Source organism: Populus trichocarpa, chromosome 5, assembly GCF_000002775.5.
Source record: "Populus trichocarpa isolate Nisqually-1 chromosome 5, P.trichocarpa_v4.1, whole genome shotgun sequence".
Classification (NCBI taxonomy): domain Eukaryota; kingdom Viridiplantae; phylum Streptophyta; class Magnoliopsida; order Malpighiales; family Salicaceae; genus Populus; species Populus trichocarpa.
The window spans coordinates 3,676,386-3,694,344 of record NC_037289.2 but is presented as its reverse complement, the minus strand read 5'-3'; the positions used below and the strand labels follow the sequence as shown (position 1 = coordinate 3,694,344).

Here is a 17,959-nt window from a genome sequence, read left to right as displayed (position 1 = left end):
GGAGGATATGCCCCTAACCAAAAAGAATAAAAATGTTAAGATTCTTAAATCAGGAAAATTCATGTAAGTATGAGTATTGTTTTTTTATAGAAAATCAACCTTACTTTATCAAAACTCATCTTAGATATTTATTTTGAATCAAATTATATTTTTACCAGTCATCCAAATTGATTTTGAACCCTTCAAGTCGATCAAGTCATATCAAATTAATCTTTACATAGTTTAAAATTTTATTTTCTACTATAAAAAAACATTAGTATTTCCTAAACATTTTTATTATATTAAAAAGATTTTGTTCCAACCCGGAGGGGGCCAATAATCTAGTCACTTATTGTTTGATAAAAGAAATATTAAAATCCTACAAACCATTTAGTTATGGAAGCACACCTCCAGAAAAATAAAGCAGTTCAAACTTCAAATAGACTCTAGCCTGATGGACAACCAAGACTGGTTAGTAAAAAGAGAAGCTTACCTTGTACTTGTAGAGAGAATCCGAGGACCTTATCATTGCTACGTTTCCATGTTTATAAATAACAGATAAAATAAATAAATGAATGCCCATGATCAACAATTCAATTAATTGAATATCATTCTCCTCAGGAATCCATACAATCAACGGTGAATACATAGACAGGAAAACACAATGACAACATGATGTTGACATTTGTGCCTACAGTACACCGACAGTATTCGTTTATAAGAAAAATATCAGGGTGAAGTGTTATGAACTGGAAGTCCTAGCAGTTCATACATTCTCAGTGTCAGCTATTTTTTTTTTTCATATTTCTCAATCGCTATACGATCACAACCCCGTATACGCAAACCTCATTTGTTTTTCTTTCCGCCAGCCAAGATACGTTGAATCTGAAGCCCTCGGCTGAAAGCTTGGTTAAACAGCAGCCTGGTCTGGAATTCTGAAACGAATGGGAACCAGGCAAGTACAGCCACTGGTGCAAAGATGACCAAAGCCATCATGTACTCGTACCCACGGGCTAGAGCTTTCACAGATCCCCACATTTTAAGGCCCTTCACTACTGGCCTGCAAGCTTGTGCTATCTGAAAACGAAATCAGCAAAATTTTTAAAGATCGATATTTAACTATGAAAGCTCATGATCACCATTATGTTATGTAAACACAGAAGAGAAATATAAATTAAGGGAATGAGGCTCCTTTTTCCAGTACGTTACCTTAAATTCCATGTAAGATGGCGTTTGATAAAACTTAGTGGGAGGTGATATGCTTGCGAGATAGAGGAAATGATTTTGCATGATAGTCATGTACATACCTGCAGAATTGCCAAACCAGTCGGCAGAAAAGCTAGCAGACTCTGAAAGATGTCTCCAACTGTGAGGTGAAGAGTGGTGAACAGGATAACGAGAGTGATCACAGATCCAATAAAGAGAAACAGCTTAAGAAGCCTAAACATGAGCTGAAAATCTGCACTAAACTTCTTTCTTCCCATGGAAACAATCTGCGGTTCGAAGGCACTAGAGTTGGTGAATTGCATTCCACATGACAAGTTCATTTTTAAAAAAGATTTAAGATTTTAGAGTTTGAACAATAACCTTTAAGATGATCATCATAGCAACAATGACCAGCCACGACAGACCATATACCTGAAATCAGAAAACAAATTCATAGACATGAACATGAAGGGCATATAATTTCAAAACACAATACAGCTAAGGACTTCAAATTCATTTTCGTTAGGCAAAACAGCCAGCATGATGGTTTCCGGTTCTCATCTTATTTTATTTTTGCATTGAAAGGAAACCATGAGGGACACCCCCTCGCCAGAAGCCCCCCGCCCCCCCTATAAACAAAAACAAGAAGCTAGTGATTCCACAAGAGTTATCCCTTTCAACTCATCATTATGGTTCCATGGTCATAATCATTATAAAAGACATCTATCTCTGCAATCCTTGAAAAGTAGATTTTGATATTGACATTTTGTGAGAAAAAAAGTTGGTAGACAATGAAAGATTTCAGAAGTTCCTTTATCAAATTAGACTAAGATTTGTGCTACGTTTTAGAGTAGAAGAATATTAAATTTCATGTACTCACAATAGCACTCCGGCTTCTTCCAGGCGTGCTTTCCTTGACTGCTTTTAGCTGGTATACAATTCCATATTGATAGATGAAGAAACGCAAAGAGAGAAATATCTCCCAGAACCGGCCTAAAAATCCAGTGTGTTGCAGGTGCTCCTGTTCCTCATCCCACCAAGACTCCCAGCTCTTGTTTGCTGGGACACCAATGCCACCCTGGCTGCTTATCCACTTTGACCAATCATCCCAATCATCCACAATCTTCTGCCACTCAAATCCGGATGGATTGAAAAGGAAAGGAGCAAACAAAAAAGAAGTCACTAAGAACCACATTGAGGCCGTGACAAGTGCAAAGCCTACTCCACTTGCTGCTTTTCCATATATCTTATAACATATAAGCAATATTAAAAGCTCCAGTCCTTTCACAAAGTGACTCCTCGAGTACATCCTATAGTTCTCAGCAAATTTCTGATGCCGAACCACAAAACCACGCCCAGTAGCCCTGTATTTTGCTCCACCATGCAGGATAGTGCGCCCAAAATAATGGACCTTAGTCCCAAGGGAAAAGGTGAAGAAGACAGAAGCAAGCTGAAGCTGCATGATTATTATGTCACCTAATGCTGTTCTGAACCCTCTCTCTAGCCCCATCTCCATGACCATGGGCAACGCCATCAGAAAACCAATCTGAACAAGAGACTGTGAGGCCATGGCTGCTTTTAGGGGATCATTTCCCCTAGCCCGTGCATACTTAATTATTGATTCCTCCAATCCACTTAATGACAGGTAAAGTTTACAATACAAGAAAGCATATACCGTAAGGACAACTATCTGCATATTAAAAAGATAAAAATTATCTGTTAGCTGAACTTCCCAAATGTGGAAACATCCTAACATCCCAGCCACAAATGCACACAGGAATAACATTCAACTCAATAATTGCATAATCTGTGCAGGGCACAGCATATCAGAAAGAGTTTTCTGCACAGTAAAGATGCAAATAACAGATCACATTTAAAAGGAGACACTACATTGAGTATGGTTTGAAAATCAAATGAAGATATTTAAGTTGTTTAAGAAAAAGGGTTTGCAAGCAAAGCTGTTCTTTCATAAAGATGCATAGATGACTCTGGAAATGAAACTGACTTTCATACTGAAAGCCTCTTCGAAAATCTTATCTTCTCATCAAACACAAAAGGAAGCAGCCATTTACTTGAGAGAAAAACCAAAAGGACATGAGAGATTCCAGACAGTTTAATGTAGCAGTTTGACAACTAAGAAAAAAAATATAAATATAAAAAAACTACATGATTTTTTTTACAAAATATAAATCATTGGATCGTAAAAGAGAGAAAAAATTCTTTAGGTGATCCACAAGAAACAATACCCCTTTTCTTTCCAATTGAAATTATGAAATCCATATGACATTTATTAGAAGAATTGCTCTTCAATTCTTTGTCATTTAGCTCCTTGCTATTTGGACTTTGAACCAAACTGAGCACTGCAAAAAATGCATCTTATAAACAATGCACTGACACGCACGTGAAAACAAACAAATGCATACATAAGCAGACCAACACATTTATTCCCTAATGAAATATCATGGCCAAATATTTCAATCTCTAAGCTGTTCTTTTTCCCATAATGTACGTAATTTTCTAGGTATATTATGGCCTTGATAGCAACTATTTTGGTTGCCTTTTTTCATGCTTAGATTGAGTTCTCTGGAAAACAACAAGGTAACGATTAGATTTTTCAATTAGCCTTGTCCACACTGCTTGTCCAATTGCTTTTCAACTTGAATTACACATTCAAAAAGAATTACCATTGAACTGACGTAAAATCCGATCGTTGTATAATAACAGGACAGCATGCGGAAGAAATCAAAACGATGGCCTAGTCGATAGATATCCCTGCTGAGTGTCTGCTCCCCATTACCACATGCTACCTTTGCTTCAAACAGAGAGATTTGGTTGAGCCCGACATCTCGACCTTTCCCAACTTGAATATACTCATGATGAGTGACATTCCCTCGTCTCAGTGTTGAGTTGAAACCTACATTGTAGAACAAGCATAGAGAAGCCGATGAAATTGTGTTACCGGAGATAAAATAAATTCCCAAACATTTTGTTGGTTACTCTTCAACTACTTTTCTAGGTGACGAGAACAGGTTCCTTGAGAATAGTACCAGCAAATATGTCCTCACTCAAATTGATGCCATGAGAAGCCTTGCTGATGCCACCACGTGTTACGTGAAAGATTCTATCAAACACATCTGGATGCCCATAATGGAACCGGACCCTATAAATACCAATACAAATTTCAAGATAAAATGTCAACATTAATAAGATCAGCAAAAAAGGCCACCTAAATGGTTTTATTTAACAAAAGCAAAGACATCTTATGTTCTTCACGCTAAATAAAGTGGATGACCTAATATTTGGCATGACCCAATTTCCAAGAAGCAAATGAACATATATGCATAGGGGACCACATGGACACACATGTGTGCAAGAGAGGAGTGGATTATCGTATATATGCTAGTGATTCTCAAAGCTCTTTTGTTTTAGCACTGGTACATATTAAAAATATATTTCTGTTAAGATCAGCAAAATCACCTTTTTTTTTTTAAGGAGTGGTACTATTTATTCCTTAAAAACCTTTATCTCAATAATGTTTCTTAAAAAACGGCTGGTATTTTGCATACCAAGGGTTGTACTACACTGTTATCTAAACATAGAAAGGAAGAAAAAGAGAAGGTTTACTTCAATGGTCTTGCTAGAACCCTTTGACCAATGGTGACAAAACTCGTTTCTTGGTTTGACATGAACCAAGCCAAAGAAGAGACACTGCAGCATAGATGTAAAAACACATTAGAACAATGACAAGGTATGATATTTGATGGTAATAGAGCATCAGAGAACTAGAAAAGATAAACATCCATCAGACCTTCCAGTAAAGATATGCTCCCGAACACCCAAAATTGTAGGTGGAAGCACTCCATGATCCTCATTAAATTCTTCAAGAAGGTTACGCATTTTAAGTGCTTCTTCTAAGTAATTATCCTATAAGAAATTGATATGAAAAATCATCAGAATAGGTATAAAAATCATAATGAAGCAACAGTACATTCAGTTTTTCCATGTTTTACCTGATTCATGTCAATGGCTTGCAGAGCTTCCCCTCGAGTAAATATAATGGCATGATTCTGATTCTCAGGCTTTCCTTCTCCTAATTTAGCTGTACCTGGCAATCTTATGCGATATATTTCCTTTTGGAGAAGATAGAAAACAATTAGCTTTATGGAAAAAGTTGCTCAAATGTAATTAAATGGGAATATCATAAAAATTACCTGATCAAGATTATCAACAGCTTTTACCAATACAGAATAATAAACCTTCTGTACCTTGCCACCTTCCCTTTCTCTTTCTTCAACTTCGTCAATATATGCAACACGGAGAGAGGGATTACTGTAGAAGATGTAGCAGGTTCAAAGTCTTGAACAAAATGTGCTCAGCAAACTGCTTGGGATATTCAACAGTGAGATGCTATAATTAGACAGAGAGCATACTTGACCATTAAATTGAGAATGTCTGTTGCACGACGATCTCCACTCCTCTTCTGATTTCCATAGTTCTGACAGGTAGCAACATAAGTGAATTTCATGTCCGCTACTGCCTCTATTTGAGCACTCACAGATCTTTGACTTTTCTTATCTTCCTCAGTTGGATCTGTGATGGCTTTGTAACCTTCTAGTATCTCTGCATTTATGAGAATATGTCAGACATTGGCATATTACTCCAAAATGAAACTGCTTCACTGGGCACTCATCATTTCTACTGAAAGAATTGACAGGTTTATTGAAAACAAAACCATAAGAAAATGGTATGCATCCCCAGGAAAAGTACAACTAAGGTCAGAGGCATTGAGCTCAATTTTAGCAGTAAATGAATCAGATTCAATGAATAACTACTTTATAACATCAATTGGATTTGTATTCTCGCAAATACATGCTACTACATGGCAAGGAAAACGAATGAAAGAAGCCTGACGCAAGTCTAAGACATCGACAGTGAATTAATTAAACCGCAAGGGAGTCAGGAAATTATTTTATTCTTGAGAACTAAACTAGAGTAGCTCCCAGCGCATTCTTTCTTGAAAATGAAGTTTGAACTTTAGATTTTTTCAAAAATCATTTTTTTTTCTTTCTCCTTCAGATTACTTGTCATATTCCAAGTTTTGGAAAAAAATACTGTTAATGCCATTTATTTAAGCCATCATTCCTTCTTGAAATTTATGACTACGTGATTTTATCATTTTTAATCCTATAAAAAAAGGTCAGATATGACTGACAGAAGAAAGCTTATATCAAAGAGTAAGAAATCATATCTTCTTTAGAAGATTCTGATACTCCAAGAATGGAACATGGATTCATATTTCTAGAACTCATTATTTAATTTGCTCAGGAGGGCTACTTTCAGGAAATGAAGACCAAATGCAATTTCACATTTGAAAGTCATTTTCAAACAAAATGAAGTAAAGCATTTAGGCTCTCACCACTTTCTTTAGCCATATCAAGGAAAGCTTGAAGTCTTAAAGCTCGTCTATAGTACATCATCCCTCTAACTGCAACATTTATGATCATTTGTATCAAAAAAAAAAATTTAATGCATTTAGATGAGAAAATGTAAAGGGATCAACTACCTGTGCGACAGAGAGTTTGACCTCTCAAGGAGCCCCAATGACGAAGTTGCAAAATATTTTCTTCATTTTCCCAAACCTCACTCTCTTTTTTGCAATTTATTCTTTCCATGAAGTTATTCCATTCATCTGATAACAATGCAAATGGCTACTGAATTAATTACATCATTCATTCATTTATTCAAAACAAATGCAAATCATACATGGTATTGTACTATGGGAGTTCATAAAACAACCCTACCTGGGTAAATCTTTTGCAAGTAGTAGATGATTGATACACCATCTTCATTCTCCATTTCAAGATCAGATTTGGAATAAACTGTCTCTTCACTATAGTAGGGGGTTAAGACACTGTGCATGGTAGAAGAGTAGTCTTATTACATAAAAGTTGATGTTGTTAAAAATACCTTAATTTCCTCAAAGAAACTCATCAAATTTCTCAAGACCTTGAAAAACTGTGTAATTTATCCAGGACAAGTCTATCTAGAATCCACAAATGTACTTTCACAAAAACTATAATAAATCAGACACTAACTTTGGGAGAGCAAAGAGTCTCAATAGAAGCATGTAGGATGATATTTGAACAAGCAATATTATCACAAAGAATTTGAGAAAAGGCACTGCCTTTCTTCTGACTGACTGTTAGCCAAAAGTAGACTCAACTTGATCATATGCTCTGAACATATGTTGTACAATGTCTGGTCAGGTGTAACCCAATGTGGCTACCAATGACCAATATTTGGTCAAATTCAGGCCACTTGTCCATTGAATGACATGAAGGTGGCAGACAATCATTAGACCAACTGTAAGTTATCAATCAGTTGAGTTCAACAAAATGTGAAGGCAGTTCTTTGCAACTTGGCAAAGTCACTGCAATATTCATTTTGCTATCGTTTTTTATTAAAAATGAATCAGACCTGAATGAGAGCATTTTACGGACTCGAGGAGGACGTGGCATGTCCATAAACAACGAATTTGTAAAGAATGAAATCCTCCTACGTGCTTCAAGGTTTGTTGGGACATCATTGGCAAATTCGTTCACCGTCAAAAGGAGATGAATGCGTCTTATCTAAGAGATCATTAATCAAAGCTTTCATCAATCCTTACACACACTAGAATGGTTAGTACTTAAAATAATCATTAAAGCTCAGCAAGTGCTAGGGTACCTGTTCTTCCCATTGTGCTGTAACTACAGGAGGGAACATTATAGCAGGTTTTGTGTCAGTACCAGAAAACACTTGTCTTCCAGAATCCTTGCCACTTTGCCCAAGGTCTACCAATTCACTGAAAATCATCACACAAGAACAGGTTGGACTGTTAGCACTCATATGAAGGACAGGAGTGTGCCACTAAATCCAAGTAGAAGATGCAAGGTTCACCAACCGATTCTCATTCACCATCATATCATTAGTAAATACTTCTAACATGTCCTGCAGTATCAACACCACGGTATTTTGCTTGGAGGGATCAGCATCTTTCTGCAAGGTGGAAGGAAAAAGGAAGCAGTCAGTTTCCAATGCACGGCTGCAAAGAGAATTTCAGATTTACAAAAGCAAGCTGAATATACCATTAGCCAAGTTTCATAAATGACTCACCAATAATATCACGAGCTCCACAAATTTGTTACATAATGCTGGTAAGGGACCCATTCTGAAATTTGTAAGAAGTGTGTTCTTTGAAATATTACTCTCAACTTCTTTAAAGATGATGCTAAGTATCCTGTTACATCACAACCACAGTTACACACTACACTGAACCATCATCCTAATTTCATTCAAATGCCAGATAAAGCTCTGCAGCAGATAGATTAACAGCCAAAACAATTAACTTTGTTAAACGCATATAGATATTAGTAGAGCACTAAATACCAGACCGGAACTCAAAATGTTATAGAAGGAATAAAAATGCTGAAGCGGAAATACTATAACATAGATTGGACTCTTGCAAACTTAAGCTTTGATTGGGAACAATGAAATTATCAGCTAAGAACCTGGTCTCCAAAGGAGGTATCTGTAACATTTAAAAGATTTAAATCCACAGGACAAGTCATCTTTCTATGGTTCTTTCTTCTTTTTTTTTTTTTTTGGGGGGGGGGGGGGCGGATTAGTTGTTATTATCATGGGTAAGGAAAAGAACACCGCCATCAACCTTTTCTCAATTTCTCCAACTACCAAAATATTCAGGACATGTTTAAAGGATTCGTAGCATTCAATGACTGCACATTTCATGTATTCATCTGCACATATGCGTTTCCAGAGGTCCGCATCCCTTGATCGGAATTGCACTGCCATATCCAAAGCTATCGGGATCTGTAAATGTAGAATATATTCAACAGTTAAAAACAAGTTCCATTCACTCAATCTGCAGAAAGAAAATACATGCTGACCTTGCTTGCAAGCATAATCGGTGGCCACTGAATTAATTTGAGGCTAGGATCTGATGTATATGGTACCAGCAACAGATCCATCTCCCTGAATTAAAAGAAACCAAAGATTTAGTCTTAACAGGGGAAGGAACAGATAGAAATGAAATTTTATCTAGCTTATGAGGCCTTTCCTGTCACTAATGAGATCTTCTTCACGGAAACTACATATCACTTCATTCCATAACTGAGCAAATTTGGCAGCTTCACTTCTCTTGCTTGCAGTAACCTAACAGGAATGACATTGTAATAACTGAGTGAGATGCATGAAACTGCAAAGCAATGATAATGATATAGAGAATTTGAAACATCAATCCAACCTCAGAAAATCTCTTTGAAAAAGAGAAGCCCTTCTTCCGTTTCTTATCTGAAGGAACCAAATATGTGTTAAATGCACCGGGTAAGGACTGGAACCGTGACCTCAGCATGCCCAGAGTTCGAATCTGTAAGAAGAGAAGGAGGAAATTAATAGGCCACAGCCTTAAGTTACAAAAAATCCTGCAACCTAAGCTCACTGACATAACTCACCCAAAGATTTAATGACATTTGAAAAATCACTAAAAGGAGAGTGAAAATTAAATAAGAGTTATATTCTCAAAAGGTGTTTGATATCTTACATAAATTACAAGAAAAGGAGAGTGATAGAAAATATTGGTGAACTTCAAAAAATCAAGTAAACAATGTGGAACACAGAAACTAGCCATTGGAGGTAAAATGGTATTCACTGAAAAGGACGGCTATTGCACATCTCCAAAGTATGCACTAAGTTCCATCTCTCAATAGAACAGAAAATACAATGTCCCAGCCAAGTTTACATAAAACGGGCCAATTATCTCACTAGAATATGTAACATGGAAGCAAGAAACGCATCCAAATGCCTCATTTCAAATGATATATAAAGGTTTGTGACTGTATATGGTTTATGTAAAAGCATCCAAATGCCTCATTTCAAATGAACACAGAAAATGACCATCCAAAGCAAGAAACACAAAAATAATTGAGATAATTACCTCTCCTAGGCGATCAAAGGCCCCGGCAAAGCCACCATATATGGTTGAGAAAATAGAATACCAAATTTGAGTATCCATAAAATAGACCTGGATTATATTGTAACATGTCCGGAGACATCAATCATAGAATAAATATAAATTTCACCAAATAAAAGATATGAAAAAAGAAAAATAGGAAAGAGATAGCAGCAGACAAACCAAGATTACTGGTAACCAGAGTGACAAAACAGCTCCATAATTGTTTTTAGCTGTATACAAAGGGTAACTGCTTATGTGAATATAAAACTTCAGTTGAAAAGCAAAATATAAATAAAGTGAAAGAGTGATAAACACCATTTGGAAAAAATTCGTGCCACTCATAATCTACATTCCGAATGTTCATTATAGCTTTCGTTGGCTTCACCAGAGGTTTTATCTGGGCAAAGGACATGTAAAAGGGTTAAAGGAATACCAAATGAATGACCATAATAACAATGACAGTGATGCTGATAACAAAAGCCAACCTGGACAAAATAGCTGAATGCTATTTTTGAACATAAAAGTAACAGCCAGAAAACAGTATACCTGAAACAAAAAGAAAAACCTAGTAACAAAGTGAACTTGAACCAAATATGTTGGTGACTGCATAAATATAAACTCTCATCAGACTCACTTTATGAGTACAAATTGACTCTCATGCATTCCCCTGCCAACATAAATTCTTGGCTGCATAAATATAGATTTACTCAGTTAATCAGGAGAAGAGATAAATTTTCTATAGCTGGATGACATAAAAAAATCATGAAAATGATACTGAGATAATGGTATCTAGGAGAAACAAATAACTTGTGGGAGAATCAGGCCAGCGAGCATACCTGTGACCACCATAAGAGAAATCTGATAATCAGCCAGTCTGAGTTTTCAATCCATCTTCGCAGCATGGGAAAGATAAACAAAGCAGCTGCCAATATATTTGGAAGCATGTATACAGCCACTGCCAAAAGGTATAGTGCAGGTATGTCCTTCACTTCTTTAAAGAATGACAGCAAATCTTTGATTTTATCAGGGGCCACTTTGAAGGAATGCACATAACATAGTGGAAGAATGATTGCCCATGCAAGACTAACAATGATCTTGAGCACATTTCTCAGGACATCAGTGAATTTCCACTTGTGGAACCCTGGGAAGTTCAGAACAAGGTCCAGAATACCTAAAAGGAAGAATGATGAGACAAAACAGTCATTGAAACAAAAGCTATTTCAGAGACAGCAAATCAGGTCCTGGGTTAATGACGAGAGCATTGAGGGCTCAAGTTGAAGGTAATATCAACATAAAATAAAATATTAAAACAAAAACAGAAAATTATCAGGTTTTATCACCAATGCTGATTAATATTTTAACTCTCATGTCACCTTACAAGCTTCACCAAATCATCAAAGGAGGAGTTGGTCACGGAAAATGCAAAATACATGTGGAATAATGTTAACAAAATTAGGCAGTGATTGCATAGTAAAAGAGTCATAAAAAAGTCCGAAAATTGTTAAAGAAGCAAAGAAATGCAATAAGAATGCTAAAGAAACAATTGGAAATTTGAGGCTTATATTTTTTTATGTGATGAATTATACTCTTTCCAGGTTTTCTATAAAAAAGATTCAATAACTTTACCATGTTACCTTGATTATAAAGGATAATGAAAGAAGAAGGTTATAGATAACAATAATTTCCCGTTAATATTGGGATTTAAGAGAGGAAATAATAAGATGGATAGAGGGAGCATGAGGCTAAGAGCATCATACTTTGGAGCAAGCGAAGACAGGCTGCTGTGATGAAAATGCTGGATAGCTGATATAATACATCCTTTTGAACAATGTTCAAAATCGAGACCCCACTCCAAGCAATGATGATCATTGCCTGCAACAATAAACCCATGTCTTACTGGAAAAGATTATATTAAAAGATAAAAACTAGAAAGATGCGCCAAAAGGTTAATAAAGTTGAATGCCTGAAGAGCAAGAATATAAAAGGTCCACAATCTGTCAAAACTTCGAAAAATGTGCCAAAAGGTTCGTGTCTCTACAAAATATGCTTTGCCTGTGCTTCTGGGTTTTTCTGAAGAAGCCTTTTTCCCCTGACAAAGAAATCATGTTATGCAGATAGTGGTAAATCATTTCAAAAGGTAGTGTATTACTGGCAACATAAGCGCACTGTACCACATCTCTTGTAGATGTAAAAAAACTTCCATCATCACGCATAGGCCAACCAAGAGAAAAGCAGTCCGATGACCTGAAAGATATAAGCAAAGCCAAGTGTTAAGCAGAACGAAGTGATACAAAAAACTCAAAAAGATCTGTTCTTCATCAGAATTCTAATATTATATCCAAACTAACCAGAAGTATTCATTTAGATCATCATAATTGCACCACTGTGAGTGTGAAGCTTTACCATTTTTGCTTTTATTGGCTTCCTGCAATAATTGGAACACAATTTTCATATTGAGAACAAAAGGACCAGAAATTTGATGACGAAATGAATCCTTGCACAATGACATACCTTTTCAATTACATGGTAAATTGGTGTTATAACCTTCCTCAGGAAAGCCTCGTCGTCTCCACCATAAGAAGGCTTAATATTTTCTCCAGTAACGATGCTGACGTTTCCAGCCAACAGGCCATGGAGTTCATATGCCATCTGAACAAATGAGAGATCAACCTTATGAAGCTTTTATATAACAGAAAATGTGCTAATTACTTTTAAAAAGGATAAATAAAGGAAAGAGCATCCAACGCACACCAGCCTTCCATCCCGAATTCTGGTCTTAGAATCACCCATTTTCTGTCCTGAACTAGCTAAGGAGTCCGTTAATGTTATGATCAGTACTTACATTATGAAAAATATAGCATAGACATTCAGGCATGAAGCGAACATTTGCTGCCTCGCCCCAGATGAGAAGAAAAAGGCCCATGTACAGTATCTTTCTCTGCTGGATTTCTGGCTGGCCTTGAGGGAGCCTGCAAGAACCACACATGTAGATGTTAACATAGCAAATTAATGATCATTCATTTGTAGCTTGCTTTAAGTTTTGAATGAATAAAAAAGAGTCCACCTACGTACCTTAAACTATGTTTCCGCCCTAAAAACTTGCACCATGTTTTATAATTCTTAAAAAGCTTGTTCATAACTTCATCAACAGCTCGATCATCAAGCTGCATAGGAGATGAGAGTCTAAGCATAGCACAGCCATTAATTAAGTATGGAAGTAATAGTAATCAAGGATACTTGGTGAATTAGAAAAGGGATTAACTAGAAAGGTTCAAAAGTTATTCAAATAATTTGCGATTAAATGCACATGCACATATACACATTCACTTCAGCTCCAAACCCTGAATCAACACCAAAAACATCACAATTACCCATATCCTGGATGCTATAGCTATCAAAAGGTAGGATAATGCTAGAGCTGTAGCAACATCTAATATACAACAGGAAAAAAAAAAGAAGGATTAAGGATTAGAGCATACCTTGCTAATAGGTTCAGGCTTGGGATTAAGCCTTATATGTTTGTTGGCAAGTAGTAAAATCAAATGCTCCCTCTGGTTCCTGACATTGTCTCTCTGCGGTCATCAAATTTAAGAACCAAATTTTTAGTTACTGAAGATTCTAGTGTAACTCTCAGCAATTGAATTCTCTATTATTTTCTTTTTAAAAAAAGTTTTCTTGGGTCAAGAACATGCCTGAAAGCCAAACATGGCCCTCAGCCAATCAAGAATGTCTAAATCACCAGCTTTCTGCCTTTGTGGATCAAATGCAGTGGGCCAGTTCAAACCACGAGTGTTCCACAGTGCAGCAACAGCAGCTTTGACCTGGTACATATGGACAGTAAATTCTCAAGCAGCATATTAAACTATTCATCGAGAGAAAAGGAGTGATCATAACAGCAGTAAGATAACTATGAAGAATATGTATAACCTCCTCAAGCTGCATTATGGACTGTGAAGCCCCGGCAGAATCCAGAGGAAGGATGTTGAAAGGGGCATATATTTCTTTCTTTTCCTGGACATCTCTGGCTGCTGCAATAATCTGCTCAGAGTAAAGTCATTAAAAAATACTACTACCCTGAAAAGGATTCATGCCGTAGAATGGCCAACTGCATAAGAAATAGTAAACGACAGACTATAACAGGGACTAACCTCAGGAGCAACTTCTTCTACTTTCTCTGTTTTGTTAACAGCACAAAGCACTTCAAAAAGAACACCAGCTGTCTGATAGGCTTTTCCAAGTTGAGCTCTGCAAAGATATTAAAGGTTCGTCATCACAACAGCATTTATGCTCTAAAGAAAAAGAAGTAAATAAAACACGGGAGAGAGTGAAATAGCATTTATGCTATTACCGGTCTGCTTGCTCTCCCTGGTCAAGTGCTCTAACGTAGTGTTCATAGTACTGCTGATAAAAGCTCTCGATTTCCCGCGCATCGGTCTTTTTAACCCGAGAGGCAAGACTGGAATTATTGTCCTGAGATAAATAAAATAGTTTTCACATAACTTCTTCTGATGCTTCAAAACAATCCATGGCAAAACTATGTGAAGTTCTTTTGGATTATTATTAAAGGGCCCGATAGTTGGATTTGGTTTTAGAAAATGCAAAAAGGAAGCATTCCTACAAACAAATTGAGTGCAATAGCTATCTATGTGAATGAACACGCCAAGAATGCATTCATCATGAGACTAGCAAAGGGAACAAATAAATTATCGCGACAACCACCTACTTTTGGAGATTATCGCATTCCCGCTATTCAGAAATTCTCCTTATTCCACAAATGACAAATGCAATGCAATTTAATTAATTAGTTTCTCTCTCCCACTTCCAAATGAGACCACAAATTCCCTCCGCCAGCTCCAGGCATTTAAGATTGCAAAATGACCATTGAGACCCCATTAAAAGTACTAAAGTGCAAACAGGTTCTTATGAACTTGAGCACATTTGATCACCACCCCTCTTTAACAACATTTTTTTATTTTTCCAAAAACACCGCCGTTGAATATGTTTCCACCAGGTAGAGAGGATCTTTCGCTTGTCATAATTCTTAATAGATATAATTACTGTTCCATTACCCCCATTATGCTCACTCAAATCAGATAAGAAAAACAACACAAGAAAGAATGTGATCAAAACCATTGATGATTTAGAAACAGAATTTAACGAAAGTAAAATTTACCCTCTCCAATCTCTGCAGCAAAGATGTCTTGAACTGCCTCACACCACGACCACTTGAATTTGGATCCAGTCTATGGGCTTTCTCAAACGCATAAAACCTACCTATATTCCCCCAAGGCCCCAAATCAAAAAAAGAAAGAAAGAAAAAGAAAATAAATAATAAACAATGATTAAAAGAATAGTGATTTCCGTGTTACAACATAGTCGCTAAAATTGATGCAACATTATTACGTACAGAGATAGGCAACGCGAGGGCGTTCATGTTCGATTTCAGCTGCAATGCGGAGAACAGGGGCGATGGAACCGAGTGAGGAAGGGACGACCTCATTATCAAAAACCTCAAGAGAGAATGTAGTGGTGGCAGCGCTGCGAGACGGTCTCCGGCTCAGCATCTGTGACCCAGATGGTTCCAGGTTCGACATTGTTGTTCAATCAAATGCTAGCTCGTGAGCTAGCCACCTTTTGCTCCTAACAGTGTCTTATTTCGCTAATTTTAACCACCTGCTAGAGAGTAAATTAATGAAAATCAGTAATTATGAATTTATCTTCTTCTGTTTTCAAGTCTGGTTGGGAAATGAGAAAATATGTAGGAAAGAGAAGAAAAAACGTAAGAAACAAGTTAATTATCTGAACATTGCTTTTGCGCTACAGCTACATTTTCAGCTTAATTATCGCTTAAATTGGAAAGGATAAATTAAAGCAAAAACTCTCGTGAAATTCATTCATTTAGCATCTAATTGAATTAAACTCGGCTTATTCCTTATTAATGGTGCAGTTACATTTCTCGTTTGATTTTCCTGTTATTTATCGGCAACCAAACAGATAAAAAAAGTAAAAACAAATAAATATGTATGAGATCTCATTTACTTCTACTCTCAGATTCTCGTTTTTCTTTTTCTTTTTATTTTTCTCAGCAACCAAGCAGAAAACAACAGTGCACATACGTTCCCTCCTTTCTTTTCCAATGATTCTCATAAACCAAACAGCACAAAGAGAAACAATATATTAGCAATTATAACTTCTAAACTATTTTTCCTTTCCTTCTTAGCAAACAAACAGAGAGATAAATAAACAAACAAACAAATATTTCAGAATTCTTTTTCGTTTCTCGGAAACCAAACAGAGAAAAACAAATAAAATAAAAACGCACGTTATAATTAAACTCGAACTTCCAGCCAACTCCGTCTAGTAACAGGAAACTATACGTAAGGACATGCAGAAAATGTACGAAATAAAAAATAAATCTCGCATTCATTATTTCTTTTCTTTTCTCAGCAACCAAACAGAATCCACAACACAAAGAAGGAGGAGGAGATTCCAGAAACATGAAGCTTACACGTTTTACAAGGAGAGATGGATAGAGGAGTATTTTAATCACCTACTTCGCCTATAAAGAAACAAAAACAAAATCAAGTTTATGATAGAAAACCGGAAATTTCTAGAGAGAAAGAAAAATGTTAGAGAGAGATACATATTTTTTTTTGGAATTTAGTAACCTTTTGCAGAAGAGAGGCGGGAGGAGAGGCAAAGAGGGAAAGAGAGTCTACTGAGAGATTAAATGGACGAGGAAACATAAAAATACGCGCGCGTTGTTTGTCCGTACATAGGTGGACACGTGGCGGGGAATGAGAGGGAGGGTGGTAAGAGAGATGAAAAGGGGAGTGGAGGTGCGCCGTTTTCGGGATGGAAGGAGGCCGTTTTGAAGGGGTCGTCCGATTTTCTCTGTTTGTTTTGTTTCCTTTCTTTCGCTGTCTATTTGACCTTGTAATAACTTAATTTTGTTTTTAACGGAATTTTAATTGTGATCGATAATTTTGGGTTTGGAGATTGACTGGGACCCATTGGACGAGGCCGATGTTTTGGCCTTCGTGGATTGAGATGGTTTGCCTTCTAGTTTTTATTTTTATTTTTATTTTTATTCTTTTAGAATTATATTAAAATAATTTATAAATATAAAAATAATAAATTTTAACTCATCTTTGTTTTGACGGCAATCTCAAATATAGACTAAGGATTAAATAATAGGGAAATAATTAGTTAGTCTCTTTTATATATATATATTGAGCTATCATAAATAATAGATATTTTATAAAAAATAACAATGACAGGTGATTATTTATTTTATATAAAATAAAATTAATTATCATCCTAGAATTAATTATATATATAAAAAAGGTGTTTTTGGAAGATCCAATGTACATATGAAAGGAGAATCTATTAAGGAGAAATTATAGTAATAGATTCTCCTTCCATATGTACGGTTGGATCTTCCAAAAATATCTTTCTTTTATATAATCAATTTTTGGATGGTAATTGATTTTATTTCATATAAAATAAATAATTATCTGTCATTGTTTTTTCTTAAAAAATACCTATTTTATCTTTTGAATTTCTTTCGATTAGCAAACAGTTAAAAAGTTATTTAAAAAGAACTATGATTCAATCATGATAGCTCAACAACACCTCCTTAACAAATAAACTCTCTCTCTCTCTCTCTCTCTCTCTCTCTATATATATATATATATATATATATATATATATATATAAACATTTGTTCTTGTAACCTCTTGTTGGACTAAAAAATCTTGGGGA

At 36.0% G+C, this 17,959-nt stretch overlaps 1 protein-coding gene across 1 annotated transcript; it reads right to left on the bottom strand.

The window, feature by feature from the left end:
• Nucleotides 1-561: 561 nt before the first annotated feature.
• LOC18099014 (callose synthase 5) lies at nucleotides 562-16,851 on the bottom strand. Its single transcript, XM_052452699.1, has 43 exons — nucleotides 16,704-16,851; nucleotides 15,603-15,868; nucleotides 15,369-15,469; nucleotides 14,544-14,665; nucleotides 14,344-14,440; nucleotides 14,123-14,233; nucleotides 13,884-14,016; nucleotides 13,675-13,763; nucleotides 13,268-13,359; nucleotides 13,038-13,164; nucleotides 12,707-12,844; nucleotides 12,544-12,620; nucleotides 12,367-12,439; nucleotides 12,159-12,284; nucleotides 11,953-12,067; nucleotides 11,032-11,366; nucleotides 10,830-10,882; nucleotides 10,681-10,741; nucleotides 10,511-10,592; nucleotides 10,376-10,425; nucleotides 10,178-10,264; nucleotides 9,488-9,610; nucleotides 9,305-9,396; nucleotides 9,132-9,219; nucleotides 8,894-9,054; nucleotides 8,341-8,464; nucleotides 8,129-8,223; nucleotides 7,912-8,029; nucleotides 7,663-7,814; nucleotides 6,987-7,096; nucleotides 6,749-6,874; nucleotides 6,602-6,670; nucleotides 5,616-5,805; nucleotides 5,397-5,514; nucleotides 5,196-5,315; nucleotides 4,994-5,109; nucleotides 4,810-4,893; nucleotides 4,233-4,345; nucleotides 3,870-4,099; nucleotides 2,066-2,875; nucleotides 1,567-1,617; nucleotides 1,287-1,472; nucleotides 562-1,056 (listed from the first exon to the last, which is right to left on the bottom strand). The coding sequence occupies exons 2-43, from the start codon at nucleotides 15,787-15,789 to the stop codon at nucleotides 826-828; spliced, it is 5,763 nt and encodes a 1,920-aa protein (XP_052308659.1). The 5' UTR covers nucleotides 15,790-15,868; nucleotides 16,704-16,851; the 3' UTR covers nucleotides 562-825.
• Between the last annotated feature and the right edge of the window lie 1,108 nt (nucleotides 16,852-17,959).

What these genes read in the sequence shown, in the direction of transcription:
- LOC18099014 (XM_052452699.1), bottom strand. Translation starts at nt 15,789, where the DNA reads ATGTCGAACCTGGAACCATCTGGGTCACAGATGCTGAGCCGGAGACCG. An exon ending in GCACGAATTTTTTCCAAATG is followed by an intron (nt 10,426 to 10,510) that starts GTGTTTATCACT and finishes CTTTGTATACAG; the next exon opens with CTAAAAACAATTATGGAGCT. An exon ending in TCTGGTTACCAGTAATCTTG is followed by an intron (nt 10,265 to 10,375) that starts GTTTGTCTGCTG and finishes AATATAATCCAG; the next exon opens with GTCTATTTTATGGATACTCA.